This window comes from Bombus huntii, chromosome 3 (assembly GCF_024542735.1).
Source record: "Bombus huntii isolate Logan2020A chromosome 3, iyBomHunt1.1, whole genome shotgun sequence".
In the NCBI taxonomy this organism is placed as follows: domain Eukaryota; kingdom Metazoa; phylum Arthropoda; class Insecta; order Hymenoptera; family Apidae; genus Bombus; species Bombus huntii.
The window spans coordinates 521,026-547,530 of NC_066240.1; the positions used below are offsets into that span (position 1 = coordinate 521,026).

General features: G+C 31.1%; 2 protein-coding genes across 5 annotated transcripts in view; both read left to right on the plus strand.

Annotated features, from left to right (window-relative positions):
• Window positions 1-599: 599 nt before the first annotated feature.
• Window positions 600-15,006, plus strand: LOC126863707 (lysosome-associated membrane glycoprotein 1). The gene is made up of 5 exons (XM_050614129.1): window positions 600-846; window positions 1,979-2,439; window positions 7,447-7,669; window positions 9,343-9,531; window positions 14,589-15,006. Exons 1-5 carry the CDS (start codon window positions 798-800, stop codon window positions 14,726-14,728), a joined length of 1,062 nt encoding a protein of 353 aa, XP_050470086.1. The 5' UTR covers window positions 600-797; the 3' UTR covers window positions 14,729-15,006.
• A 4,788-nt stretch (window positions 15,007-19,794) lies between these two features.
• The window catches only part of LOC126863706 (protein angel), a 33,191-nt gene continuing 26,480 nt past the window's right edge, over window positions 19,795-26,505 (plus strand). Inside the window, exons 1-4 of one of the 4 annotated variants that reach the window (XM_050614124.1) lie at window positions 20,987-21,365; window positions 21,475-21,802; window positions 25,416-25,803; window positions 25,867-26,045. In XM_050614124.1, coding sequence (XP_050470081.1) covers window positions 21,719-21,802; window positions 25,416-25,803; window positions 25,867-26,045 — 651 coding nt within the window. In that variant the 5' untranslated portion in view covers window positions 20,987-21,365; window positions 21,475-21,718. Of the gene's footprint in view, window positions 19,817-20,986; window positions 21,366-21,474; window positions 21,803-25,415; window positions 25,804-25,866; window positions 26,046-26,505 lie in introns of those variants that run through there. The other 3 variants (XM_050614125.1, XM_050614127.1, XM_050614126.1) reach the window with 3 other exon arrangements.

The following is a 26,505-nucleotide window of genomic DNA, read 5'->3' on the forward strand; positions in this document are numbered from 1 at the left end:
TTTTTCAGTCTTTTTGTTCATTTATTTAAATTTTAAATTATATACATATATGTATCGATAATATAAAAGCTGAATCATCTTTCGTTTTCCTCGTATAAAGTACATGATTGCATATTTGTTTGTTAATATAATGTGCACATATATGTATTTCCATATATGGTAACAAATAATTCTTTTTACACAAGAAACATAATTAGTTGATTCTAATTCAATTAAATTTTAATCAAATTTTATCAATTCATATACCTTTTAGAGAAATAGTTTTACAAACCATATAAAAATTTAATAGAATTGAAAGTAAGTTATTCTAATAAATATAGTATTAAATTAAAACATTTTGAAAATATATAGGTTACGATATATGTAGTTAGTTATTACCGATGATCGTGTGTATGCACTCGAGACTAGACTAATATATTTATTTATTTTACTTTATTAAAAATATATAAATAATACCTTTCTTGCTTAATGATAAAGTAAATAAGTTTAGATAATTTTTTACTTCACTTGTGTGTTGTATGTTAAAAGAACGTACTTAATTCGAAATAATGTAAACCAACCCTTAATGAGAACACATACATATGTGCTTTAGTCTGTCCAATGTGTGTTTGTGAATAACATTTCCAAGGAACTACACAGTATAGAATTGTATCGACATTTACGTTGTGTCGTCATACGCGGTGTATTTTCACATACTTTGCGTTAACTGATATTGGTGTCTAATATTCGTAATAGTTATAAACATTCAAATTTTTAGTGGATTTTGCTTATTTCTAGCAAATTTGGAATTTCTAATAATGTCAAAGTTTTTACTACTCCTTTGCTTTACTGCACTCCACGTTCTGGGTATGAATTTTCAAATACACTTTTATTTTTTCTGCAGAGGATTATGAACATTTTTTATATATCGTGAAATTATATTTCTTATTTCTACTTTGCCCTAAAACACATAAAACTTATAAGGTCTCTTCTTACAAAATTACATCAGCTGTAGATTTATGGTTTAATTTTAATTTTATTATCTTTACTATACATTATTTCTCATTAACGTATTTAGTATATTAAATACGACATACTGTCTTGTGATAAAATATTGTGACCTATGGTAAAATTTTAGAAATCAAAGCTATAATAATAAGATATTTAAAATTATCAAATTAATTAATAAGAATTACTACTATTATAAATTATTTTCTATGTAAAACTTCAGATAAAAATATTACTTAAATTAATATTTCGAAATATAGTTTGTTTTATTTTTATATTTCCTGCAATAAATTTTGTATGTTATAGTTTAGAAATAAAATTATATTATTTCATTGATCTAACTAAAATATTGACACAAGCAAAGATTTTTGCAATCCATATTTACACAAGTTTTTATTATTTATGGTTCTTAACTCTTTTATTATTATATGTATATCAAACACTAAACAATGTTCACAGGATTAAGGATCTATATTGATGAGTTGTCAATCACTTCAAATTATATCAAATATGTATATGTGGATAAAAATATGAGTCACATTGTATAGAATTCGGTACCATAAATCTCCTGAAAATTTTGGAAGTCTTGGAAGTTTTGAAAATTTCAAAGGTCTTGGTTATTTTAATAAGTTTTGAAAGCTTGTTGTATAGTTGATATTTTACAAGCATTTTAAATGCTCTAACCCAAACAGTATCATTGATATAAAATATTAAAGGAAGTCTAGAAAAATTGGGATATTGGAAATGTATTTATGTGAAACAACTTTCAAGACTTCATATAGAGCTCAACCTCATAAATAAGCAACATTTTAGTTAGAGATCATAGTTTTGAACATATATTAAAAACATGTATGCACTGTGCATGTACACAAATTATACAATGTTCTGAATATTAGCATGATGAAATTATGTATATCCAATTTATTATATTAACTTAGAAGTCAATGTAAATGTGTTCGATTAATTTGATTATATTTCAATTTTACAACAGGTGAAGGTCAAGAAAATATTTTATCTAAAAATGAAGATATTCTCACTAATGGAACATCTTTACAAAATGAGCAACATTTTGAAACAAATATTCCATCAAATAAGATACTTTCCCTGGTACCTGTGTCAGCTCCTTTAGGCACAAACAAAAATAAATTAAAGCCAGAAGAGGTTTTAACTACTCAAAGTCCTATCCAAACTCGTATAGTTATTCCCAATGATCACCAGTCATCTGCTATGTCATTAGATACATCAGCTACTTTAAGTTATACAAATGAAACAACTACAAAACAGATTTTACATACAACAATTAATCCAGCTGTTATACAAGCTACAGTAAATTCTACATTGTCTGTTCATACTGCTGGGAAGTGGGTAGTTGGTAATGGAACAGATAAAGCCTGTATTGTAGTACAGATGTCTGTGGAGTTTAATATCTCTTATATTAATGACAACAAAATGGTTTGTATTATTTAGATGTAGAATATATTATATTATTTAGACATTATTATGGTATATGATAAATTAGAATATGTATATAATATATGTCGGGGAACGGTCAGGAATAAGGTTGTGGGCGTTTGATAAATCTTCATTGGAACTGGCCATCGTCGCGGTATAACAAAGGTACGGTTTGCTAACACAAGTATGGATAGTACAGGCTTGACAATCAACTGTGGCGGTTGGACACTCGCGATACTAGTGATATTGGTCTTAGGTTCAATAACGAATCCGCGGCCAACGGGATGATAGATCTACTTGCGTGATACACTAACTCAAGCGTGTAACACTCACGAACCGTAAGGCGTTACTCCTAGTCGACGAGATCGCAAAAAGAATGCATCTCCGTTGGAATGTTTACTGTCGAGTGTTACGACTATTTCCTTTTTAAAGAGAGCTATAGAGTTACTCCATACCTTTGTTAGACACAAATTGCAAACAAGTACAATGATAGCAAATCGCTTAATTACAATTCTACGGATTCTCCGAAGTTCCAGAGGGAAGGTCTCCGGTGTCCTCTCATCTCCGACATATATATTTACATATATATAATTTTCACCACAGTATAGCGAGATCATAAAATCATTTTGGTATGAAATGAACATGTTTAGATATAGAGATAAGTGAATCAGGGCTGTACAAAGATGCAAAGTCAATATGGTTTATATTGTTAATTATGTTAATTAAGTATAATTTAATATTTTATGTTAATTATATAAACAAGGCCACACCTTAATGGTTTCATTAATTCTGACATATGTTATTAAGATCATTATTCTGAGTAATTTCACTTACTCATATAACTATTGCTCGACTTTAGTCTCCAAGATATACACCAAAATATTTTTCATATTATTGGGTTGGCAACTAGTTTGGGTTAGATAGTAGAAGAAAAGAAGTAATTATAATTTATACACAATTTTATAGGAATAATGTAGAAAAGAGAAACAGAGCAAATCTCATCGATTTTATATTGACTTCGCAAACAACATTGTGCTAGATATATGTATAGCAGAATTTTTGTTTCATCGGTAATAGGACTTTAATAACCTGGTAATTGCATTTTCTAATATCATAGTAGCAATTTTTCTAATTAGTACTAATACTAGAGTACTACAAAATTCCATATAAATTGTACTTATCTCCTTTTATTTATTATATAACCAACACTTGATATATATTTTTTTTATTATAAATATTATAAACATATATATATAAACATAAAAGTTTTCAAAAATTTACTTTATGAAATGTCAGGATTATTGTGAAATGGCGCCATATATTTTGGACTTCACAGAGTTGAAGTTATCAAGACAAATTGAATGAACTACTATGTTATGACCTTACAATGATTTAGAATTCAGAAATTTAGGTTCAATCAATAGAAATATTAATATGGAAAATTATATTATTTCGATCAAATTATACATTCAAAATAAGATTAAGATTATTAAATAAATCCAACGATAATGATAATACCATTTTGTATCATACACTACAGCTTGAATTTCTGAATTCAAGATCATATTATAGTAAGTCGTTGAATTCATCTGCTATAACTTTGTAAAGTTTAGAATACATATATGATGTCATTTAAAAAAATCAAGATGACTGGCTTTTCATTGAAGAAATTTGTTTGGATATTTTTAATATCCAAATATACGGCGGACCGGAAACTCATTAACTTTTGTTTAGAACATTTCTTTGGCAGATTATTGGAAATGTTTAAAAAATGGTGATTAATAAAGATGTGCAAGTATCCGAAATTACGGGTTAGTAAGATTGGTGAAATTCGGGCGAGCTCGGGCTGGAACCCAAGGCATACGAATATTCGAGTAGCTTAATCATTCGGGTAGCTCGATCGCCACGGTTAACTCGACACATTCGAGTTAGATCGGTAAAAATCGGCCGGGCTCGGACTAGCTTTTTCGATACTCGAGATTCGATTTGGAGTTCTTATTGTAAATTTGAAATGGATCATATATGTAATTACCTCATACATTTTTAATTAATGATTAATACATGATTAATCTTACCTTGTATATATACAAATTCAACTATATTTCGGAAACTAAAGTCGAGCGGCAGTTATATGTATAAATGAAATTATTCAAAATGTTGACCTTTATAATATATATCAAAGTCACTCAAAATATATAATTACTAAATTTATATTTGTACTATAATATCTTTTACTCGTTATTCAATTTATTGAAGTAATAAGAAATACTTTTTGTCTTTTTAATTGTAAATGAAACATCGTCAGTCATAAATCATTATCATTATTATTGCATAAATCCTTAAAATAGAATATAATGTATGATTCTCAGTGGCCCTGGAACCAAAGATGTCAGTCGATGCTGCTTCTTGATATTTTAATTTAAGATTTCGCTATAATTTGGTACATACTATACTACTGGTGGAAGAAATATAGCGAGATTATACCTACAAAAATTAATCAAATATTAAAACATACATATGTATTTCGAAAATCAAACTAGGCAGCAACTCGTGAGTAAAATTAGGAATTCTTTGTGCTGTAGTATATTTAAGAAAATTGTTTATAACATACCATTTGGAAGGGGGGTTTTTAAAATATACAATTTGCTACCTTTTATACATATTGCAAATAATGCAAATATATATTACAAATAACTTTTACAGATTAATTTACAAATGACATTGGCAACCTAATATTCAAACTATTTTTATAGTTGCAATTAGTTTAATTGTCATCATTTAATATTTCAATTTACGGCGTTTGTATATCTCTTTCACCAATAGTATACTATATTATTCAAATAGTAATTGCAAGCTTTTGCCAATAAACTCATATCTGGTTATCATTGAATGAAAAATTTATTTAGAACTTCAACATTGTGCCCTCACTTCGAAATAATCTAACCTATCCTAATCTAACTAATCATTGAATTAAATTCAAATAGACTTGTCCCAAGGACAGATTAAGTTAGGTTACGTTCTTTTATTTTAAGTGTTAAAGTTTTAAACAAAGTTTTCCTTCAATAATAACCAAATGTTACGCCATACATATATCAATCTTATTGCAAAATGGATCTCTTGTGTCGTATATTTAATAATTAATAACTTTATAAACAATAACGAGCGATAGCTAAAAGCTCTTGAGCGTTAATAAAGGAGGTGTCCTTGATAACACATCAAAGTAAAGGTCAAGGTCATCGGGTCTGCCCCCCTTGAAGTCAACATTTATCTTAAAAATGTCCATTGTCCATTTATGGGTCTTCTTTCCACATAAAAATTGTTTGTCCGCGAATTCGCAGGTTGGAAGGTAATCATAATCAGTGAAAATTCGTGGTTTCTATTTTAACGTGTTTACCGCGATGCGATACACTAGTTTTTCACCCAAACTCAACAGTACTAATATTTCCATTGCAAATTGTTAAAACATGAAGTATTTTTCTTGAAGGGACAAAATATTGTTATGAAGAATTGATTTTCTTTAAGATCATATTTTCGGAGATCTCTTAATTGACAGAAAAAGATACACTAATGTTAATACATATTGATATACCTTTTTATACAGTAAATGAAAAACCAAGTTATTAATGTACTATTGTTAAATTTTTTTTGATATTGACAATATTGGCTAAAAAAATTATATCATAGCTATTTGAAAAGGTGAATGTTCCATATTATTGTAGAAAAAGCGTTTTAATCATCTTTAATATCGTTTGAATTCTACTTCTTATTTAGAACATTTATGTTAGACTCTGGAAACCAAACAATCTTGGTTATTGTGGCAACAAACATCGTACATGATGTGAGCTAAACGAGTATTTTATTGAACGTTTATTGTGCAATTAAAGATATCCATCATCTGGTAATTGTTTTTATCGTAACAGATATTATTTAATGATCTAAATTAATGAAATATTATATTCAATGAAAATTAATCCTAAGTGAGAATGCAAAGATGCAACACTTTTGTAAAAAAAGGTAATGATATCTGTTTATATCATTTCATTTCATATGTAACGAGTTTCGTGGTGTGGGGTAAACCTCACACTCTCGTCGTTTCAAGAAATGTCTCGCAACACCAACTATGAAAATTAAGTAAAATTTCGCAGTGAACGTTTTACTACACATTGTTAAACAGTTGAACTGAAATAGATTTATTCACTGAGGTAAATTTAAAATTGATGAAAATGTTTTGTGAAATTGCACGAGCAACAAATTTTTGAAATTAAATTCTTTTTATGTCAATTTGTTGGTTTTGAATGTTAGATTTTGGAATAGTTAGACGCAATTCATTCGGAGACACTACACATGTATTGTAAATTCAAAGTGTTGTGGCTTGTAGTATATTATCAATACTAGTATATCTTCATATAGTGATATAGTGTTCGGTTTTGACGTACTGATAATAAGAGGACTAATTGTAAGAGCAGCCTAATGAGATGCCGAATAGAATTTGTACTGTCTCGCGGATTCTATAGGGTTAATCTGGTTAACGAATAATAGGAAAAAGAATTCTAGTCCTATCTCATTGGATATTTAATTGACTTTGATTAACGTGATGCGAAGTAATGCTATAACCTTCAAAGTTCAGCTCCTTATAAAAGGTTTATGGCGTAACTGTTGCTACGATTTTTCAGGCACTTCCAATAATGTGATAAAAAAATGTTTCGAATACAAGTCAATCAGCTTCCAATAGGCTGAAAATTAGTACAAAGATAAGAAATTTCCCAAAAGGGATAAAAAGTCAAAGTCACCTTGACTTTTTTAAATGACACACACTATATTTTCAATTTCATACTATTGTAGCTGATATTAAGACAAATTCAACAACCTATTATAAGAGTTCCTTTAGATTTCACACAACTATTTATATTTAATTTAATAATTCATATAAAAATAATTATTAATATCTTTATAATGATCAGTTAGTACTATATTAATATTGAAACGATAAAAAATGTATTTTTTCAGAAATCCTTTAAGGTATTTGATATACCAGTAGACAATGCAACTACGAAAGCAAGTGGATATTGTGGCAAGTTGGAACAAAATTTGACATTAGAATGGTCTTCTAAAAATGTAACTAATGCTAGTATGACACTGCATTTTATAAGAAATGTAACTGAGAATGACTACTCTCTTCATCATTTGGAACTCGTTCTTCCACCAATAAATTTTCCAAATACCACACTAAGTAAGAGATCTTAATTATTAATATGTAATTTTAATATGTCTTAAAGCATTTCTAGTCATTCATGAGAGAGCGTTAGTAAAGTATATTTAATTACAAAATGAAGCCATAACTGAAATCTGAAATAATTTGGATAATAATTCAATTTCAAACCTGTTTCCTTTGATAGAATCATGTTTTTTATTGCAAGAATCGATTCAATTCGTTGTTCTTTATAAAAAGTATTAACATGCTTGTGTCAAAAAAAACTGCTGGTTTGTGAGATACACTTGATTTTAATGAAATAATATATTTCAATATGAAAAAAACTACATATATTTCTTTCTACGAAATGAAAGAGATTGTAATACCAATTGAAGTATAGAATATAGTTTCATGCATATCTTTACTTAGAAGTTTGTGGAACAAAACAACAGGAGTAATAAATATCTCAGGAATTAACGATTTTCGTTCACTGCATACATTCTTACTACATACTTTTTGTGTAGAATAAAGAAGTGGATCGATCAGTACATTAAGAAATATAGTTCTTCTTGAAGAAATGTAGTTGATATTCATGATGTCAAGTTGTATCCTCTACAATACCTTTTAATTTTTTTTTTTAAACATTTTTTCATGCAATAAGTAACATTCGAGGAATTGGAAGTCATGAAGATAGGTGCTTCAATCGATATTTCTATTTACGTTCTTTCTAGCTACAAAATGTAAACACACTGAGAATAAAGTCAGTCTAGAAACTAAAATACATAACGTTTTAAGAGATCAATTCATTTACGATCCGTGATTGGAAAAAATATTGATTGAATGCGAATTAACTTGCTCTGCATAGTCCGGGACACAATATCTTCATAAGCATAACAGCAATTTGTATATGATACGATAGGAAGTGAGTAAATTATTGACGAAAGTATTGGCGAAATCTCATAAAACAGTGATCACTGAACACTTGCTGTCGAAACCTGAATAATATTTAGGTTTTGATGTAATTTTAAATAATGCAGTAGTTTAGTTTCAATAATTAATTTGTTAGCAATTGAGAAAGTATTGAGTGTTCTCTCTCTCTCTCTCTCTCTCTCGTTCGTTTGCTCTTTCTCTCGATGTCATAGACAAATGTTTGAATTAATGAAACGAATTGCGTAAACTGATAATATCTGATTTGTTAAAATTTTTCACTTGTAAGTATTACGATGAATGAAGCAGCATGAATGAAGTATGCTTTCTTAGTTCGTTAAACAAGAATCTGCTTGCGATATCAAGAACAAGATATTAGTGTCATATCAAATGCCATTTTTATTGCTAGTATATATTTGAAAAACAAATATTTATATCTCAAAACGGAGAAAATTTGTATGAAGAATCGATGTATTTCACATACATACTTGCATACTTGCAAAAGTTTTAGAATATTATATGGTACCAATACAAAAAACAATTTTCTAAAATTCGAATTCTCTGTTTCCTTCTGTAATTCAAAAGTAAAATGTAGAGTCAAATATTAGAGTTTTATCAAAAACAATGAATTTGTTAACATTTTTTAAAACGTGGAATACATGAGTCATATGTTAACACATTTGTTAATCCTTCTATATCATAGTACATACATATAATTCTTTTATATCTTTAAGTATCCTATGTATTTTGTCGTATTATAAATATAAGTGTATCCTTCTTAACAGATACATCAGTGGTTCTGGCGCATAAAGCACCTAATTTTGTGGTGAAAGTATCAAATTCTTACAGATGCTTGAAACAACAGACGCTCAACTTAAGACAGAATAACAGTAATGAAACATCTGGATATTTAACTATATCAGATTTCCAATTTCAAGCATTTAAAGTAGATAATTCTACCGTTTTTGGTTTAGGTAAGTATAAGTATAAAATATTTAAAATAATTAATTGCATATGATGCAGAAATTAATTTATTTGTATAGTATATAGTAAATAGTGAAAAGGTTTAAAGAGTACTTTTATCAGTCAAAATAAGATAAAAACGAAAAATAAAAAAATTAAGGTTTTGATTACTAATACTAAAGTAATACTGATTACTAATAATAGACATTTAAAAATGAAACATAGAATAGAAATTAATTCAAGGAACGGGGACATAACGTATATGTTTCAATGCAACAACACATGTTCGTAGCTTACTTTGCATTATTCACGGCCAAAAAGATTTTAACATTCTGTACCGTAAACGATTTTACATTTTATCATACATATTATAGATTGTACATTTATATACATACTTATAGAAATTCATAAAAGAATATCAAAATCACAAAATATATGTCGGATTCACAGTAGGAATAAGGTTGGGGCGTCGGATGTGTCTTCACGGGAATTAGCCATGGCGGTGGTACAGCACAGATGTATTTTATTCCAACAAAAGGGGTATTTACAATCTTGATAGTTGATCACGGCAGGTAGGCAGTGACGATGACTCCAGGTTAGTTGACGAATCCACGGCCCACGGGATAACCAGTATCAGCGTAACTCACTCGGCAATTCGTCCAACGACTAACTAACAAAAACACCCTCAATCCAAATGAAACTGCCCTTATATACTCTTGTCCCCACTTCTCGGTTCAATCCTTGTATTTAAGGAGAGTCATAAAATCATTCCGTACCTCTGTCAGGTACGCGTCCCTCCCGTGACCGTGGCTACCCAGTGACCCATTATGTCACCTTAAATCTGAACCCATCGTCGTAAAGCCAGGTTGGAACATTAAAGTTATTTTCTTTATTTTTATTGCTTAAACATAAAAATCTTGACTATGGTAATGGGGGGTTTTCCCAGCATTCCCGACGGAAAATCCCGCTGTCCTTCCATCTCCGACATATATATATGTAATTAAACAATTTGCCGTCATTCTGCCCAATGGTACTTGTTTGCGATTTGTGATAATAAACTTGGGCTTAAGGCGACCATCAGCCGCCGAACGTAGCATCGGTCAACGGGACGGGCGCTTCATCTAACAAAGGTATGGAGCGATAGTATGACCCTCATTAAAAGAAATACCCATAGAGGTACCTGACAGTAAAACATTCTAACGGTTCCTTCGGACAATGAATACCAGATGTTGAGGCACCTACACGGCACAAGTGCAGTTAGCCTGAGGACCCGCTATAAAACCTGGGGTTTTTGGTAATTAAGATTGTTCAAACGGACAGGCAGCCTTTGTCCCAAATTGACCATCGAGGGTAACCAATCCTGCGTATTTCCTAGAATTAGGATGAATAGGGATTTGGCGAAACCCGCTGGCCATGTCCAGACTAACAAAATATCTCGCTTTTGCAATCTCGCGATTTGATCCGGAACAAGGGGTAAAGGATACCGATCCGCGACCGTATTTTTATTTAGTTCTCGAAAATCTACAAATCATGTATCTGAACCATCGTTCGTCTTCATGAGTAACATGGGGCTCGCGAACGGTGAATTACTAGGCCTCATGATAATTGGCTCTAATTCGCTTATTCTCTCACGTACTATTCTACGCTCATCCTCGCGAAATCTATAAGGACTTCTTTGTACGGTGATGTTAGGATCAATTAATTGTATTTCTAACTGGCCTGCATTTACGCGAGTATGTAGGAAACCCGTAACGAATGGATCTTTGAATTTTCGAAAAGAAAGATTAATCGATTTTTATCACTATCACGTACATCAGTGTCAACTTCATTAACATCGATCTCGTTTTCAGCGGTTTTATTACAGGCATTAATTATTTGTCTTCCACATAACGAGGCTATTTTGTGTAATATTACGTCAAAACCTTGACTCAAAATTTCACGATCAATCGCGATATCATATTTTAAAATAACTATCAGCGAGGACATGACGTATTTATCTCTAATGTAAAACCACTAACACCGGCAACGGACAAGATTTGAGATGTACGTTTAGTACAAATGTGTCTTATTCCTCGCATTACTATCTCAATCGTTCTTTTACCAGAAAATTTCAAGACTACGGATTCTTTAATTAGTGAACACTCGGCTCCAAAATCGGGGTAAAATGGAAACGACTCAGCCGGATGGCTTGATCCACCAGTTGATGCTCCCACTACGTAGAAGTCGATTCGACGCTCATCATTGAGATTATATTCAGGGCACATATATATGTCGGAGATGAAAGGACACCGGCGCCTTCCCTTTGGAACTTCGGGAAAATCCCTTAACACCGTAATCTAGATTCTATCATAGGCGTAATTAAACAATTGTCATCCTTCGATCCGATTGTATTTGTTCGAGATTTGTGATAATGAGCTTGGGCTCGAGGCGACAGCCAGTCGCCAAACGTAGCCGCGGTCACGGGATGAACGCTTTGTCTAACAAAGGTATGGAGTAATTCTATAACTCTCCTTAAAAGAAATATTTGTGGCGGCACGCGACAGTAAACATTTCAACGGTTTCTGTCCCGTGGCTTGCCACACGCAGACCCTATTCTTCGAGTAAGATGATTGCCAGATGTCCATGCGTCCCCGCAGTACATGTTCAGCTAGCCTGAGGGCCCGTTATAAATCTTAAGATTTAGCTAACTAAAGTCCTTCAAACAAACAGTCTTTGTCCCAACTACGAGAAGATAGAGGAGACCTATTTTTCAACGAACGACGTCTCCCACTAGCAACTTTCCCTCGAGGGCGGCTAGTATCTTTTTCTAACCACTAATCTAATCCACTAATCTAATTTCGTGTCCTTAGACACACCCCATTATAGTTTTCCTCTGTGAAATCATCGGGACGGAAATTCATTCTCTCTCGCGATCTCATCGACGAAAAGAGTAACCCCTTACGACCAGTGAATATTACGCGTCCGACATAGATTTTGTGACCACGTTCATCTATCATCCCGTTGACCGCGGATTCGTTGTTGAACCTAGGATCATTGTCATTAGTTTCTCGAGTATCTAATTACCACGGTTACTTCTTCAATTCTATGATAATCGTATTTGCACTAGTCAATGTCTTCTCTATTACATAACGACAACGTGTAACCCAAACGAAGATTCGTTTCACGCTCCTAACCCTAATTCTAATGTAAACCCGACATATATATATTATGATATAATATAATATAAGATATAAGATAATAAACTGCCGAATAAGTTTCGTTGCATTGAGAATCGTCTTGATTCGATTAGATTGTCTTATATATGGTTCGTATAATGTGTCAAAATTAAATGATTAGGAGGACAGTATGGTTAATAAGATCGATGAACTTTTTTGTTTTTTTACGAAATATAACTATATGATTCCATTTGAAAAATAACAATAATCTTGAAATCTCGTAAAAAAATGACACTGAGAAAAAAATATTTTTACCGCTACACGTGTTCGTTGAAACAGTGTAACTTTATCATCAGAGGTTACTTCATACAACAATAGATAGATATTTGGCTGGACCAACCTGTATATCCATTTCGATCAATTTTTAAATATCAATAATAAAAGAGCAAGAATGTATATACACAAGTCATCACTTATGAACAGAAATGCATTCCGCGAGTTTAGATGCAATTTTGAATAGAAAATATCATTTAAACAAAATATTCGCGATATTCGTGATTATGAAAGTGAACGGTGGGTCATGGCGGCGTAGTCGACGCCACGACTTTGTCACGTAAAATTCGTGATAAAAAAGGAAGAGCTGAGCAATAGCTTAACTTGACTGTCCTTTAATATTTTTATATGCTTTTATTCATCAAAGTGGTTAAATACGATATAATAATGAAGTAGCGAAGTTACAAAGTATTAAAATAGTTGTTCAAATCACGGCCAAGATCACCCCAAGACTAGTCTCATGGTCGAATGCTCGCAGTTTTTATATGTTGAGTTTGTTGGGGTCAAGGAGAGGATCCTGAGTGCCCTACGTAATGGGAAAAATTTGGTGTTGGGCCATGTGCAAAGGTAAGGTCAAAGACTCAAGGTTCATTGTCAGGTAGTGTGGAATGGCGTGGATTTGGGTATGGTCGCTGTCGCAACTTCATCTAAATCCTGCAAGTCCTCATCTAAGTCCTCCTTTGTATTGTAATACCCTCCGCGTGCAAATCAACACGTGGCATAAACGCCTGTATGTGTATAAGAATTCTCTTCATTTTTTTTCTTTCTTTTATTTTTATAGAAAAAATGAATAATAGTCTTTGATTACCCAAAGATTAAAAATAAATTCTCGATTTTTAAGTTTCTAGTTTCTAGGCAATGTTTTTAATAGTTATATCTTTTGCGTCTTATTTTTGCCATAACTAGGTATGTTTTACCATTACATCTTTACGTTAATAACATTACTGTAGAGAGAAAAAGAATCCCATGTAAAAAATTGATACGCTATAGAGGAAGTCTTTGGATATGTTTTTCGAATTTTTATATATTCCATATTGATCAAAAACATGAAAAATCAGTAAAAATAGCTTCTTGCTCTTAAAAAGTTTGTTATAGAAAGCTTAAAATATTTTGAACGATTTTGAAAATAAAAGTTCACTTACTAATTGTAAAAACGTGTCAAAATCAGCGAAAATTAATAATATTTTTTCAACTATAATTATTAAATTTGTTCAAGTGTATATTACTTAATTGAAAATTATATTACAAATGAAGTTATGAGTTGAAAAAGTACAATTTTATTAACATTAGTGATTATATCCTTTGTCTTCGGGTGCAAAAATTTATATTACGTGAAACAAGTTTCCATTCTAAATTGCGTTAATTCTCACGCTTTCCGTGTCTCTTTCTGTACGTCAAGATTCCACAAACGAATAAAGGCATATAATAACTGATAATTTGGAATATTATATTATATAATATATTTTATATAATATGAAATATGAAAAATGCTAGAAATATAAAAAATATGCAATGATTATTCTTTAAAATATCATTAGCGTTACTAATATTTATTAATTATATTTATTATTAATTTTCAGCTAAAGATTGCGCTTTTGATACACCGGATGTTGTACCAATAGTAGTAGGCTGTGCACTGGCAGGATTAGTGATTGTTGTGTTGATCGCATACTTGATTGGTCGTCGTCGAAATCAAGCTCATGGTTATCTTAGTATGTAACGTTAAAATGTTTTTATCTTTAACTTCTTTCGTGTAATTCAATGGAAATTTCCTTATTTAGTTTATATTATGTATCGTAATGTTAACTACAAAATTTGGCGAGAAGTATTTCTCAAAAATTATACGTTAAACATTACAATTCAAAGATATTTAAGAAGTACTATTAACAGAAAAATAAAGTTATGTAAAATTTATGATTATTGCAAATCGTGTATACGATGTTTTTCAGTTATAAAATTTATTTACATATTCAAATAATAAAGTGATACCATATATAATGTGTACAATTTATTATTATCGCTATTGTTATTATCGGTATTATTAATATTGTTATGTAACGTTGATTACTATTATCATTATTTTTATTAACCCTTTGCACTCGAGGACTTTTTCGGCCGAGCGTAGCAGCTACTCCGGATGATTTAGCGTATACGTGACGCGTGTCTTACAGCTAGTGTAAAATGATTTCATATGCAAATTAACTTACAAAAACATGTTCTAATAATTTATCTATATTTACATCTTTGAAAATATGATTTTGTAATATTAATTTCTGTACTTTTTTGTATGATAACTTATAAAGCATTCACCAAGATGCATTCTTGATATAATTAATCTCATTTTTCAACAGTTCAAAATCAAGTTCATCTTCATTTGAGCTAATTTCACTTCCGAAAACCACTTTTTTAGGGTTTCTAAACTATAATACTTTTGCCATGCTCGTCGAATCCGAACTAACGTTGGAGACGTTGTTTCAATACCATAGTTGAACCATAGTCTCGAAGGGATATGGGATTTTATCTCCATTTTAAAGTCTAACACTTTACACTTCTTACCAAAGAACACAAAGAGCTAAGGAACCAATTTACGAATCAATATTGCACTCTCATCAATTGGAGATATCAAAATCTAGCATAAACAGGGACTATCGCTTCTCGCTCGCCACTGGAGTTGCAGCACGGAATGCCGTGACGACTGAAAGTCGCCTCTTGAGTGCCAAAGGGTTAATGGTACCATTATTGTTGTTACTGTCAGAATGCTTTATTTTCCATGCTTTACGTTACGAATTGAACGCTTTAAAAAATTAGTTTATTGTTTATCAGCGGAAACATACTAGGTGTTTGACAACAGATGGTAGAAATTTTGGGCACTGTTTTTATAAACAAAAATAACATGTAAGTAAAGAATAAAATGATTGTGATTTGTTTTCTGGTAGCCGTTAACATTTAAAAATTGACCAAAGTATTTCTAAAATTTGATAAATCTTATACGAATGAATGCAAAGCAGCTTAGGCGATAAAGAGCATAGTAATTTTTAAGCCCAATAGCACATGCTGAGCAACTTAGCTCGTACTAGGAGACAACGATAATGAAACCGAAAGTAAGAAGGCGGAACCCGCCATAAACTCAACAAAAAAAGGTATTAAATGAAAAATAATAACACAAAAGACAACCAAAGACACTAACAGCATCATAAGACTTTCGGCACAAAAGACGCGGAAATTCAACCCGCAGCCAAATCTGGTGACCAGGGCTAAAGAGTTAGTGTTGCGATACACAACTTACTAACGACCAGTCAGGCACAACTGATCGGTTGTTATCGCGAGCCTTGAACGTTATTAGCGCCCAAGGTGGAGGATTATAATAAACATAAAGAGCGAGGTTTAGTTTATCTTATTAATTCCACTCAATACTCTGATTACAACTGTCTTTAAGTTCACTGAGTTCCACTTACTACTCTGAATGCACTGTCTTTAAGTTTACTGATTATCCTGTTACATATAGTGTTCACTGGCTGAATACTGTTACGTGTTGACTCTTAGAATACTGGTGCAAGAGTGAGTCTTGGGGATGTTACTGTTGTAGCGGAAGGTTCGTGGTAGGTGTGTCTCAAGTCTGTTCCTAACTCATCATTGGGTAAAGACGTATGTTTGAGGATGGGCTGGCTGCCTTCGGGAATACTCACAGACCTACAAGCTTTACAAATAGACGACGTCCATTTCACAAAAGTCTCGCGGTTTACGACGAGAAGATCAAGGGAGAACAGCATATTGCTCCCAATTTACATAATTCAATTATCCCCCCCCCCCCCCCCCCCAAAGCAACACAAATAATCCATTAAAAATCAACCGTTTTAACTACTTCAAGATAAAATGGGAAAAAATAATTAAAAAAAACAACATAGCACAATGCCACAAGTGCCAGATGATAGGACACACGGCTCAAAGTTGCAACCTCAACTACCGCTGCGTCAAATGCATTGAGTCGCACGGACCAGGCGAGTGTAAGATAAACAAAGAAGACGCAGTAAGCAAAGACAAAATCTACTGCGTAAATTGCAAAAACTTCGGGAATCCTGCGTCATACAAAGGATGCCCAAAACTCGTGGAGCTACGCAAAAGGTTCAACAAAAAGATAAACAAGGCGAAAAAACAAAAAATCGAACGGATCGCCCAAATAAGCCGTAAAGATGTCCCTGAATTAAAGTTCGCGGACGTAGTAAAACAAGGAACAAGCCTAAACCAGGCCATCGAGAACCCTCCGCAATTAACAAATATATCTCCGCGCTTAAATCAAAACCCCAACCCAACAGTAAACATACCCCAACTAAACATAATATACGTCATTGAAGACTTGAAAAAAAGTATACTCAAAGCATTAAGTGAACAATAAACGCAATTAAACGAAATAAAAAAATCATTAAAAACGCATGAAGAAAGGATCGACTCCATTGTAACATCGATTCATATTAGAGGCAGGATGTATGCAGGTCTTCATTCCGTACCCTCAATTACCTCAGGGACCCACCATAAACCTCAACTTTTTAAGTTTATTATTTCTATTATCTGTTTATGGATGGTGCTTGATGACTTTGTAACGTCAATTCATATCAGAGACCAGGCCATACACCACGGACAGGATGGCACCCAGATGTCTGCATATCCTTGGCGCGCACCCTCAATAGTCTTAAGTGCCCACCAGGGGCCTTGGCATTTTTATAGTTAAGGTCCTTCGGACCAAGCGAGTATTTCCTGTCGTAAATTTCGTCCCGTGTCCTTAGACACCCCCACCCCTAGCTTTCCTCAGACACAGTATCGTCAGTAAGACTTCACTTATTCTGTATCCTTAGAATAGTCAACATATCTATATCGGTCTCTACCCTTATAAGTCGCGTACTTAATGTATTGTTGTAACTAAGTCTTACATAACGTGATTGGAGTGAATTGTGATTTATGTTAATTCAGTGCGTGTTACATTGTGATTGCTGAATTCATAATAAAGGTTGATTAAAACAAAGTTAATAGTTGTGTTACGACTCAACTATATTTTATTTTCACCAACCACCCCTAAAAATTACGTGACAACTTCGTGGGCGAGTTTTAAGAGTTCGAATTTTAGTTCATCAATGTCTACTGAGTGGTGGATGTTGCGTAGAACCACCCGGAAGGGTCTTTCTTGTTTGAGTTGGTAAGTGTGGAAGTTGGCGTTCAAGGCCCTAAGTAGCTTGGTGAGTTTTCTGTATGCATCAGGGTTTGTCGGCAGAATTTTTACCTTGTTGTTTATCTTCAGGTTGTAATCCTCCTTGGAGATATCTCTCTCTATGGACTTGATCATCGTTTGTATGTCAATGACATCATCAACAAATATTGGTGGAGGAGGGGGGCTTCTCCGTGTGTGTTGGTTTGGTGGCGGGTCTACGATTTCTATGGCGTCGTTTGAGGATTCCAATACGGCGAACCTGTTGTGAGTGTTTACTTGAATTGTTGTTTGTTCGTTCCGGGTGTCGTTTGTGTTTGTTTTTGGTGGTTCTATTCTTCTTTTCTTCGAACTTTTGGCGTCATTGGTGCGGGGGGATCTGATGCACCTTTGCCACGGAGGAGGTAGTGCGGGGCAGTTATGAGTTTGCTCAGGAGAGCCTGGTCGCGATTCCTGGGCCATCATCGAGCTAGTTAATTCAAATGAATAACTAGTCGTGAGGCTATGAGGCTAGTATTCGGGTAGAGGTTGGGAGCGTAGGATTTTTTTCTTTAAGGGACAGGGACACTTGGCTGTGTTCACTTTCGACGGATGGGCGACACGTGTTGTTTTACGAACTTACGGAGCACTACACGCACGTATGCACGCTTCGGCACTCAACAGCGAACTGACAAACATATTCCAGTATTCTTTGTAGAATCGTCAACACGAGCGAACGGTTCGAACTATTCTACGCATTTATTACCATCCTAAGTAAACGCGACATCAAGGATAAATCGAGATGCATTTTGATAAATAATAAATTATATTCCCTTGAAATTCGTTTACGATAGACAGAATTTACTGTAGTGGTGCCGACAGTTTTCGTGAAAGAAACCTCCAATAATTGCAGAAAAAACTCGGCAACTGCATGATCGTTATTCCCCCCTTGGGGGGAGGGGGGAAATTGTCCTCGACGCACGATGATGAGTATCGAGTGATGTCGATATTTTTCTAACTTAATTGCTAAATTTCATGTGGATGGCTACGCCCAGCGGGATACCATCTTCGAATTTAATTGTTTTATTTAGTGAGGTCAGTAGGGTGTTTTTTTTAGTCTCCTTTCTATGAGAGTTTTGCTCGTTTCAGCAGCCAGCTGGTTTGGATTTGTTGCCGTTCTTTCCTTGTATTTTTTTGCGTACCTGCCGATTTCTTCTTTGACCGTTGGTATTTCTAAGTCCTTGCGTATATCCTCGTTTCTGATATACCATGGAGCGTTGACTATTGTTCTGAGTACTATCGATTGTAGCGACTCTAATTTATTTATGTGGCTCACTGTTGCTATCTCTCATAGTGGTAAAGTTAATATCATCAATGTATTGAATTTGAATAACTATGAGACGACGATAATGTCACAGACGAAATCCGACTAAACAAAGCGATAAGATATCGAAATTCCAAGCGCCTTAGCATGAGTGACCATCAGCATAACATCCGGTCACTCTATCCGTTCTCCGAAATATATGATCGAAGCCTTTTCCCACTCCCACAAATAAAAGAATTTAAATACTCCCCCTAAAATCATCCAAGTCAGTCTTGAACAGTCACGCCTAGAGCTCGGAAGGAAACCAAGTAAGTATTGTAAACCAGAAGAAAGATAAAGTTTCTTTTTTTCTTAAATTTCTTTTTATTTTACGTAACAATAACGCCCGCATAAAGTAATCACAAATTACTTATAAAAATAATTACAAATTTAATAAAAAATAATAACAAAGATCTATACTGAAGTAAAATTTTTGAAAATAAGCTGTAGTTTTGCATATGCCATTGTGAACGAAGTATTTGTCACGTAATAAATGACAAGGTAATATATATAATATAAAAAAAAGGCGATTGAACAATAGCCCGTTCGTATACTTTATTCATAAGGCGAAGTTACGCTTCAATAGCAAAATACAGACTGACTTACTGACTGAAGGACTGGGATCTTTACCTCCTCACTATGATTCACATATCTCGCGGGTGGGAATCCGGCTACTGTTTATTCTCACTGCTATCGCATGACCAGGTGTTATATGCATATCCTGAAGTCGGCGGATTCCTGGCTTCTGGGCGACGTTACATATTCGCAGAAGCTGTTTATTTAGATTCGTAAAATGTGACAGAAAGATAAAGAGAATGATAGCCGATGAATATAAACAAACAGATCGCTAAACAATGAACAAAGCGGCCAACGAGTCGGCTATGGTTACACTTGTGATTTGTGCCTTTGTCACAGATGCACACATATAGGTCGGATCCAGTGAGCTAGTAATGACAGATTTTTGCAAATATTTTGGATAGAAATTAGGGTTAAGCGGTAATTACGTGAATACCACAAATGTGTTTAGAATAATGGCCTCGACAGCAGGCCTCAAAATCCATGAAAATCCGCGATAAAGGCAAATTTCTAAATAATTAACATGAATTTTACTCAGTAATAAAACTAAGATGGATAGAAATCGTTGATTACAAATTAGTCATGATGTCAAATCTTGTCTGCAATTAATTTGTTCTTCTGTATTTACCGTCTTTATAAACGAATACATATACAAAACAGACACATTACGTCAAAAATATTATTCGCAGCCTATCAACTACTGAAATTACTATTAAAATGAAATTTAGGTTTTGTTATAACAAAAACATTATCATCAAGAAAGCAAATTTAATGTTAAACTTAAATATCATACCACTGATTCATTAACATTTAAAAGGAAAGATATTTTCTTCTCTAAAAAACGATAATAAACAATTAATTCCTCTTTCAGACGCAACTAAATTTAATTACTACGCAGTTCTGTTATTTTCATATTTGTCTATTTCGGCATGAACTTTTTTGTGGTACTGTATCATGAAGCTCTTGTAATAAAACAGGACAGATCTCTAACTTTGTAGGTTCTTGTATATGCTAGCGTGAAAACGTTCAACACTTGGCCGCTGTTGGCAGCACTAGTCCGGGAACAACCGGAACCATAAGCATCAGCGCTCTCATTTCCTCTTTGATATAATTTCGTCTAATAACACAGATTAATTAAATAAATGTGTGTACATTTTTACAGAAATTTTAAATTTCGATAAAGATTATTAATGAGTTAAGGCGGTTAAATGAATTATACAACTTTTAGAGTAAAAAATAACGGTATGTGTCTATCAAAAGTTTTTGTAAAGTATAATTAATATATAATCACGTACGAACTTTTTTCTTTATTAAGATATAATTTTAATTATGTTATTTATATTGTTTTTAGTTATTTGATATATAGTTTGTCGAGATATAAGTATTGAATACATTCAAATAATTACAGAATTTTGAAATTGACTATTGTATCAATTGTCTATTGTGCATTATGACGACGCGATAGTATCTACTTACATATATATATTTGCACGGGTGGGGAAAATATGCTTACGTTTTCTGACAACAGATGACATAACCTAACCTATGCACCTGCGTATAGTTATGTATTAATATCCCCACTACTTAATAAATAAATGAATACAGCTAGCAAGTTACCACGGAAAATTTACGTTAAAAGACTTGACGTCTTCTTCAGACTTTTTCGATACAAATCTGAGGTATGATAACATTATTCGTTTTTTACTTTTTCTTTTCCTATGTATCATCTTATATTATACAATAAGGTTAATATTATTTCTTATTGAGTTACATATATTCATAATGTTATGAATTTATTTATAAAAATTATATAAATAAAAATTTCTAGTGCTAACATCGTATCCTAAATTTTTCATTTAGTGTAAAATCATAATGTTACATATATGCTTATGGTTTTAACTTACATGATTTTGCACATTTATCCTTCCTATTTGTTATAATTTTGTTATGTTATATATGCACTATTTACAATATTTATACTTCAAGTTGAATTTCGACAAAAATACTTTATTAAAATATTAAAATAATGATACAAATATAAAATTATAACATTCTGCATAACATTTTAAAATAATGATCTTAATTGTTAGAACTTTCCAAATAATTTCTAATTTGTATGTCATAAATACTATAAAAATTAAGTAACCCATAATTCATATTAGGAAGCCTTTTTTTATTTTATTGAATAACTATAAGTAATTTAAACAAATAAAAAATTTTAACAAATTTTTTCTTAAGAAAAAAGAAAATATAATTTTTAATAAGTTAGGATTCTTAAATTATATCATTAAGTGTTTCAAATCATTTTTGAAAATTTGGATAATATAAATGGAACATAGATATCATCTCATTGTAAAAACACCTAACTAAATCAAAAAATTAAATCCATTTAAATAGGAAAACAATGTGATTTTATTATTGCAGACAAATATACAAATAAATTTAAAAGTTATTCAAGAAGATACTCACCGAAAAAATTATGCACGTTCTAAATCTATATATTACATTCATGAAACCTTTATTCTTAAAAGAGAATCTAGTTTAAGTAACATAATGTTTAGAATATTACTCAATACAATAAGCATTCAACAAAGAGTAGTTCTAACTTTAGTACATTTTTTTAAAAAATATTTAATAAATTATAAAATATTTTAAGTATTTTAAAGATTTATTATTAAATTTGGAACTTGATTTTGAAGTCATATTTTGCAGCTTTTATTTAATGTAAAAAGTTTACTATGTATTTAATAATAGATGCAAATTATTACATAAGATGTTTATTGCATCATGATAATGTTATACATATATTATAAAGATTGATTCGAATATTATGTTCATATAACATCCTGAATATATGATAAAATTTAAAATTGTCTAATATTGGTTAATATTAATATGAAAATAGTATATACATTAAAAATACGAAAATAGAATCATTATATAAATAATCTGTGCAGTTTGATGTTGTATATACTTACAGAATGAAATATTTCTAAATAATTGGTTATTGTAATTTATAAAGAGCATTATTAATATTGTGTAATATTGTATATAAATGTATACAGATTTTAAACATTTTTATCAATTTTTTATTCAATTTTGAAATTGTATGAATTCAATTCTAAGTTAATGTATGAATTAATTTTTCCAATTAATTGATATATATTAAGTGTTATGTATAATATGTAACAAGAAGATGTCAAGAAATGCAAAGTCTCGTATGAGTTTTGTATTCATATTGTATGTGCATTCGATGCTTTAGGTTGATGGTAAAATAGCTCCAAAAGAATTTGAATGTGTAGCCCTTTATCTCCCAGAGAATTTGTAAGAATATGCAGGAGTAATATAATAAATAAAAAAAATAAATAAATAAAAATAATTAAAAATTTATCAAAATAAACTGTAAAAATTTTAAATTAAAATAACATAACATTAGTATTAAAAGGATTTTATAAAGTAAGATATAAAAAGAACTTATTAATTTCCTGAAAACAGTGGGCCATGTACTCAAATCCATTTAGAGCTGTTTTACCAGTAACCTGAAGCATTGAATGTATACAGGTCCAACTCATTTAAAATTTCACAGTTCTTGCCATTTCCTTGTAATATAAAATCAGTGAAGTAATTAAGATATAATCCTATGGAAAGATTTAAGAAAGCAGTAAAAGATAGCTTTGAAAATTTACCAATTTAAATAATTAAAATTTTCCCTTATGCACTTCCTCAAAAAGAAATTTCTTTCTTGTACACAACATATTACTTGGAACTTATAAAGGCTGTTTTATAATAAGTAGGCAATATTTAAGGGAAGGATTTGGCGCTTAAAAACAATAAAAATGTTTGTATCAACATATGTTCTATTTGGATTTGTTTATACAATATAGTATAATTTGATTATCTTTATAGAAGATGCTCAAAATGATTTTTTTGTATTTCAATACATGCATGGAGATGTCTTGCTATCTATATATTTACACAAACTTTTTTTATTCATTAATATCTGGTTCTACCCTTAATCTTTTACATTATGTAGTAGTCATCCCAAAAATTGGTGCATATCATATAATTAAATCATATATTTTATTTAATTAAAAAATAATAGAATCAATATTTGCAATGACTTTTAATAATATATCTTGTAACATGCTATTTAGTCCATGCTGTATATTTAAACATTTAGGTTAATTTACATGATTTAGAAATGTTTTCTAATATAAAGGAAAGTTAAATTATCTATATGTATTTTAATAGTTTTAATAATTGGTTTAGTTTGATAATTAATATTATATATTTAATACATTCTTCAATTTCAAAATTGATTTATACATACAATATATTTATTATTTTCTATTTGACCATCCTTTACAAGATAAATTTCAGAAAGCACTCAAACAAATATTTGTTTATTTTTAATGAGGAGCTCTTATGCTGACTTCCATGTTCTCAACTTCAGCAACTTATGGGAAATGAGTATCCTTTAAAAAAAATATACCGCTTTTTAATCTCTGTGGGATCTGTAGTTTTAAAAATTCTTTTTCATCCCACACCTATATCATAAAAGAAGTATACTGTCCAAATTTTGCTCTTCTAAGTACAGCTAAGTACAGGTTTGGGATGAGCATTGATGAGTGAATCAGTAACTTTTACATTATATAATATAATATATATAGATTTATTTTAATAGAATACATATATGTATAATGTTAGAAAACATTATAATGTAAATATTAGAAATTTATTATTATTATATTATTGGTAAAAATAACTTTTTAATAATATAAAGAAGTATATATTAAATTAGTAAACTTATATTTTTTTACTTATTTATAATTTCTTATTATTTAGTTATTAGACTGCGGATATTCACGTAAAAACATGTTTTTACGAACACATAAAAATGGAACATGAATAGAAGTACTTTTGATCCTTTTAATATTAGAAGAAATACTTTATTCTGAATTCCTTTTATATTTTTGAATATTTTATGTATTCTATAGATTTTTGCATATTTAAATTTTTCATAAATGTATAAACATCCGCATAGTCTAATCATTATCAATTATTGCAATACTATAGGATCTTAATTACTTTATTGGTAAAATATTCATAAATTATTGTAAATTGATTATTAGTAAGAAAATAATCAGTTAATTAATAAAAGAAAAAGAATCATAGAGTATTAATAAAAAATGAAAATTAATTGTGAATATATTCAAATTTTAATAATGTAAAAGTAATTATATAAGAATTTTGAAGGTTAGTAATTAAAACATAGCTTTGTTGTTTTTTCAGCATCATTACTATGATATTGTTCCATTTTTACCCTTTCGTATGTCCGGACTAGCTGCAAAGCAAGTATTTTTGAGAAATTTTTGTAAAAACATACTAACATCTGAGAGACTATCTTGCTACAATTTGGTGGGAACAATGGCAAATTCAGCTGCACAACAGAAATTAAATCAGGCATCAATGGAACCATTCTTGGAAACATATTACACTTCTAGTAATAATTATGAAATCCCATTAAATTTTTTACCAGAAAATTTAACATGTGAAAGTAACATGCAAACAGTTCTTGGAACAAATGCATGTGTTGAAACTCCAATGTTTTTAATGGATAAGTACATGTCTGATAAACAGAAGTATAAAGCAATGAGACAATGGATACGTTTTAAGAAAGGTAAGAAGTAGTATTAATATCACAGAAACAAATATTTGATATTCATTATATAAATTTTTCCAGAGAAGCTGACCTCTAATTCTGAAGAATCTTTTATTCTGAGAGTATTATCCTTCAACATTTTGGCACAATATCTATTGGAAACATATCCATTTTTGTACAAGGCTCATGACAAACAGGCACTGTCTTGGAAGATTAGGAGGCAGCTTCTCTTACAAGAGATTTTAGGAGCACAAGCTAACGTTAGTTTTTTAAAGTAATTTTGTGTATATATTTCTATATAATATTAGAAGCACAGATGAGGTACAGGGTATCCACCTTGCTATCGTAGTAATCCTGCTATCAAGCAGTGAAGGCCCACACCGATTTTGATGTCACTTCCAATTTTAGCAGTCCAATATAGAATCAAATTGTAACATCAATAGCAGTTAAAATTGATAGTAACTGTATCTACGAAATTTTAAATAGGGTAGTTACAAACGTTTGCAATGAGATACCAGAAACTATTAAATGATATAATCTTTTTTCCTCTATTCAGGAAAGTTGAAACTTTTTATTAATTAATTACTTCTTAATGTGCAAAAAGCTACTTCTATTATTTAGTTTGCAAATTGAAAATAAACTTTTATTTTGCAGTTTTTTAAATAAAACATTATTGAAAATCTGAAAAATATCATTGTAGTATTTAAAATTTATTTTATA

What these genes read in the sequence shown, in the direction of transcription:
- LOC126863707 (XM_050614129.1), top strand. Translation starts at nt 798, where the DNA reads ATGTCAAAGTTTTTACTACTCCTTTGCTTTACTGCACTCCACGTTCTG. An exon ending in TACTGCACTCCACGTTCTGG is followed by an intron (nt 847 to 1,978) that starts GTATGAATTTTC and finishes ATTTTACAACAG; the next exon opens with GTGAAGGTCAAGAAAATATT. An exon ending in ATATTAATGACAACAAAATG is followed by an intron (nt 2,440 to 7,446) that starts GTTTGTATTATT and finishes GTATTTTTTCAG; the next exon opens with AAATCCTTTAAGGTATTTGA.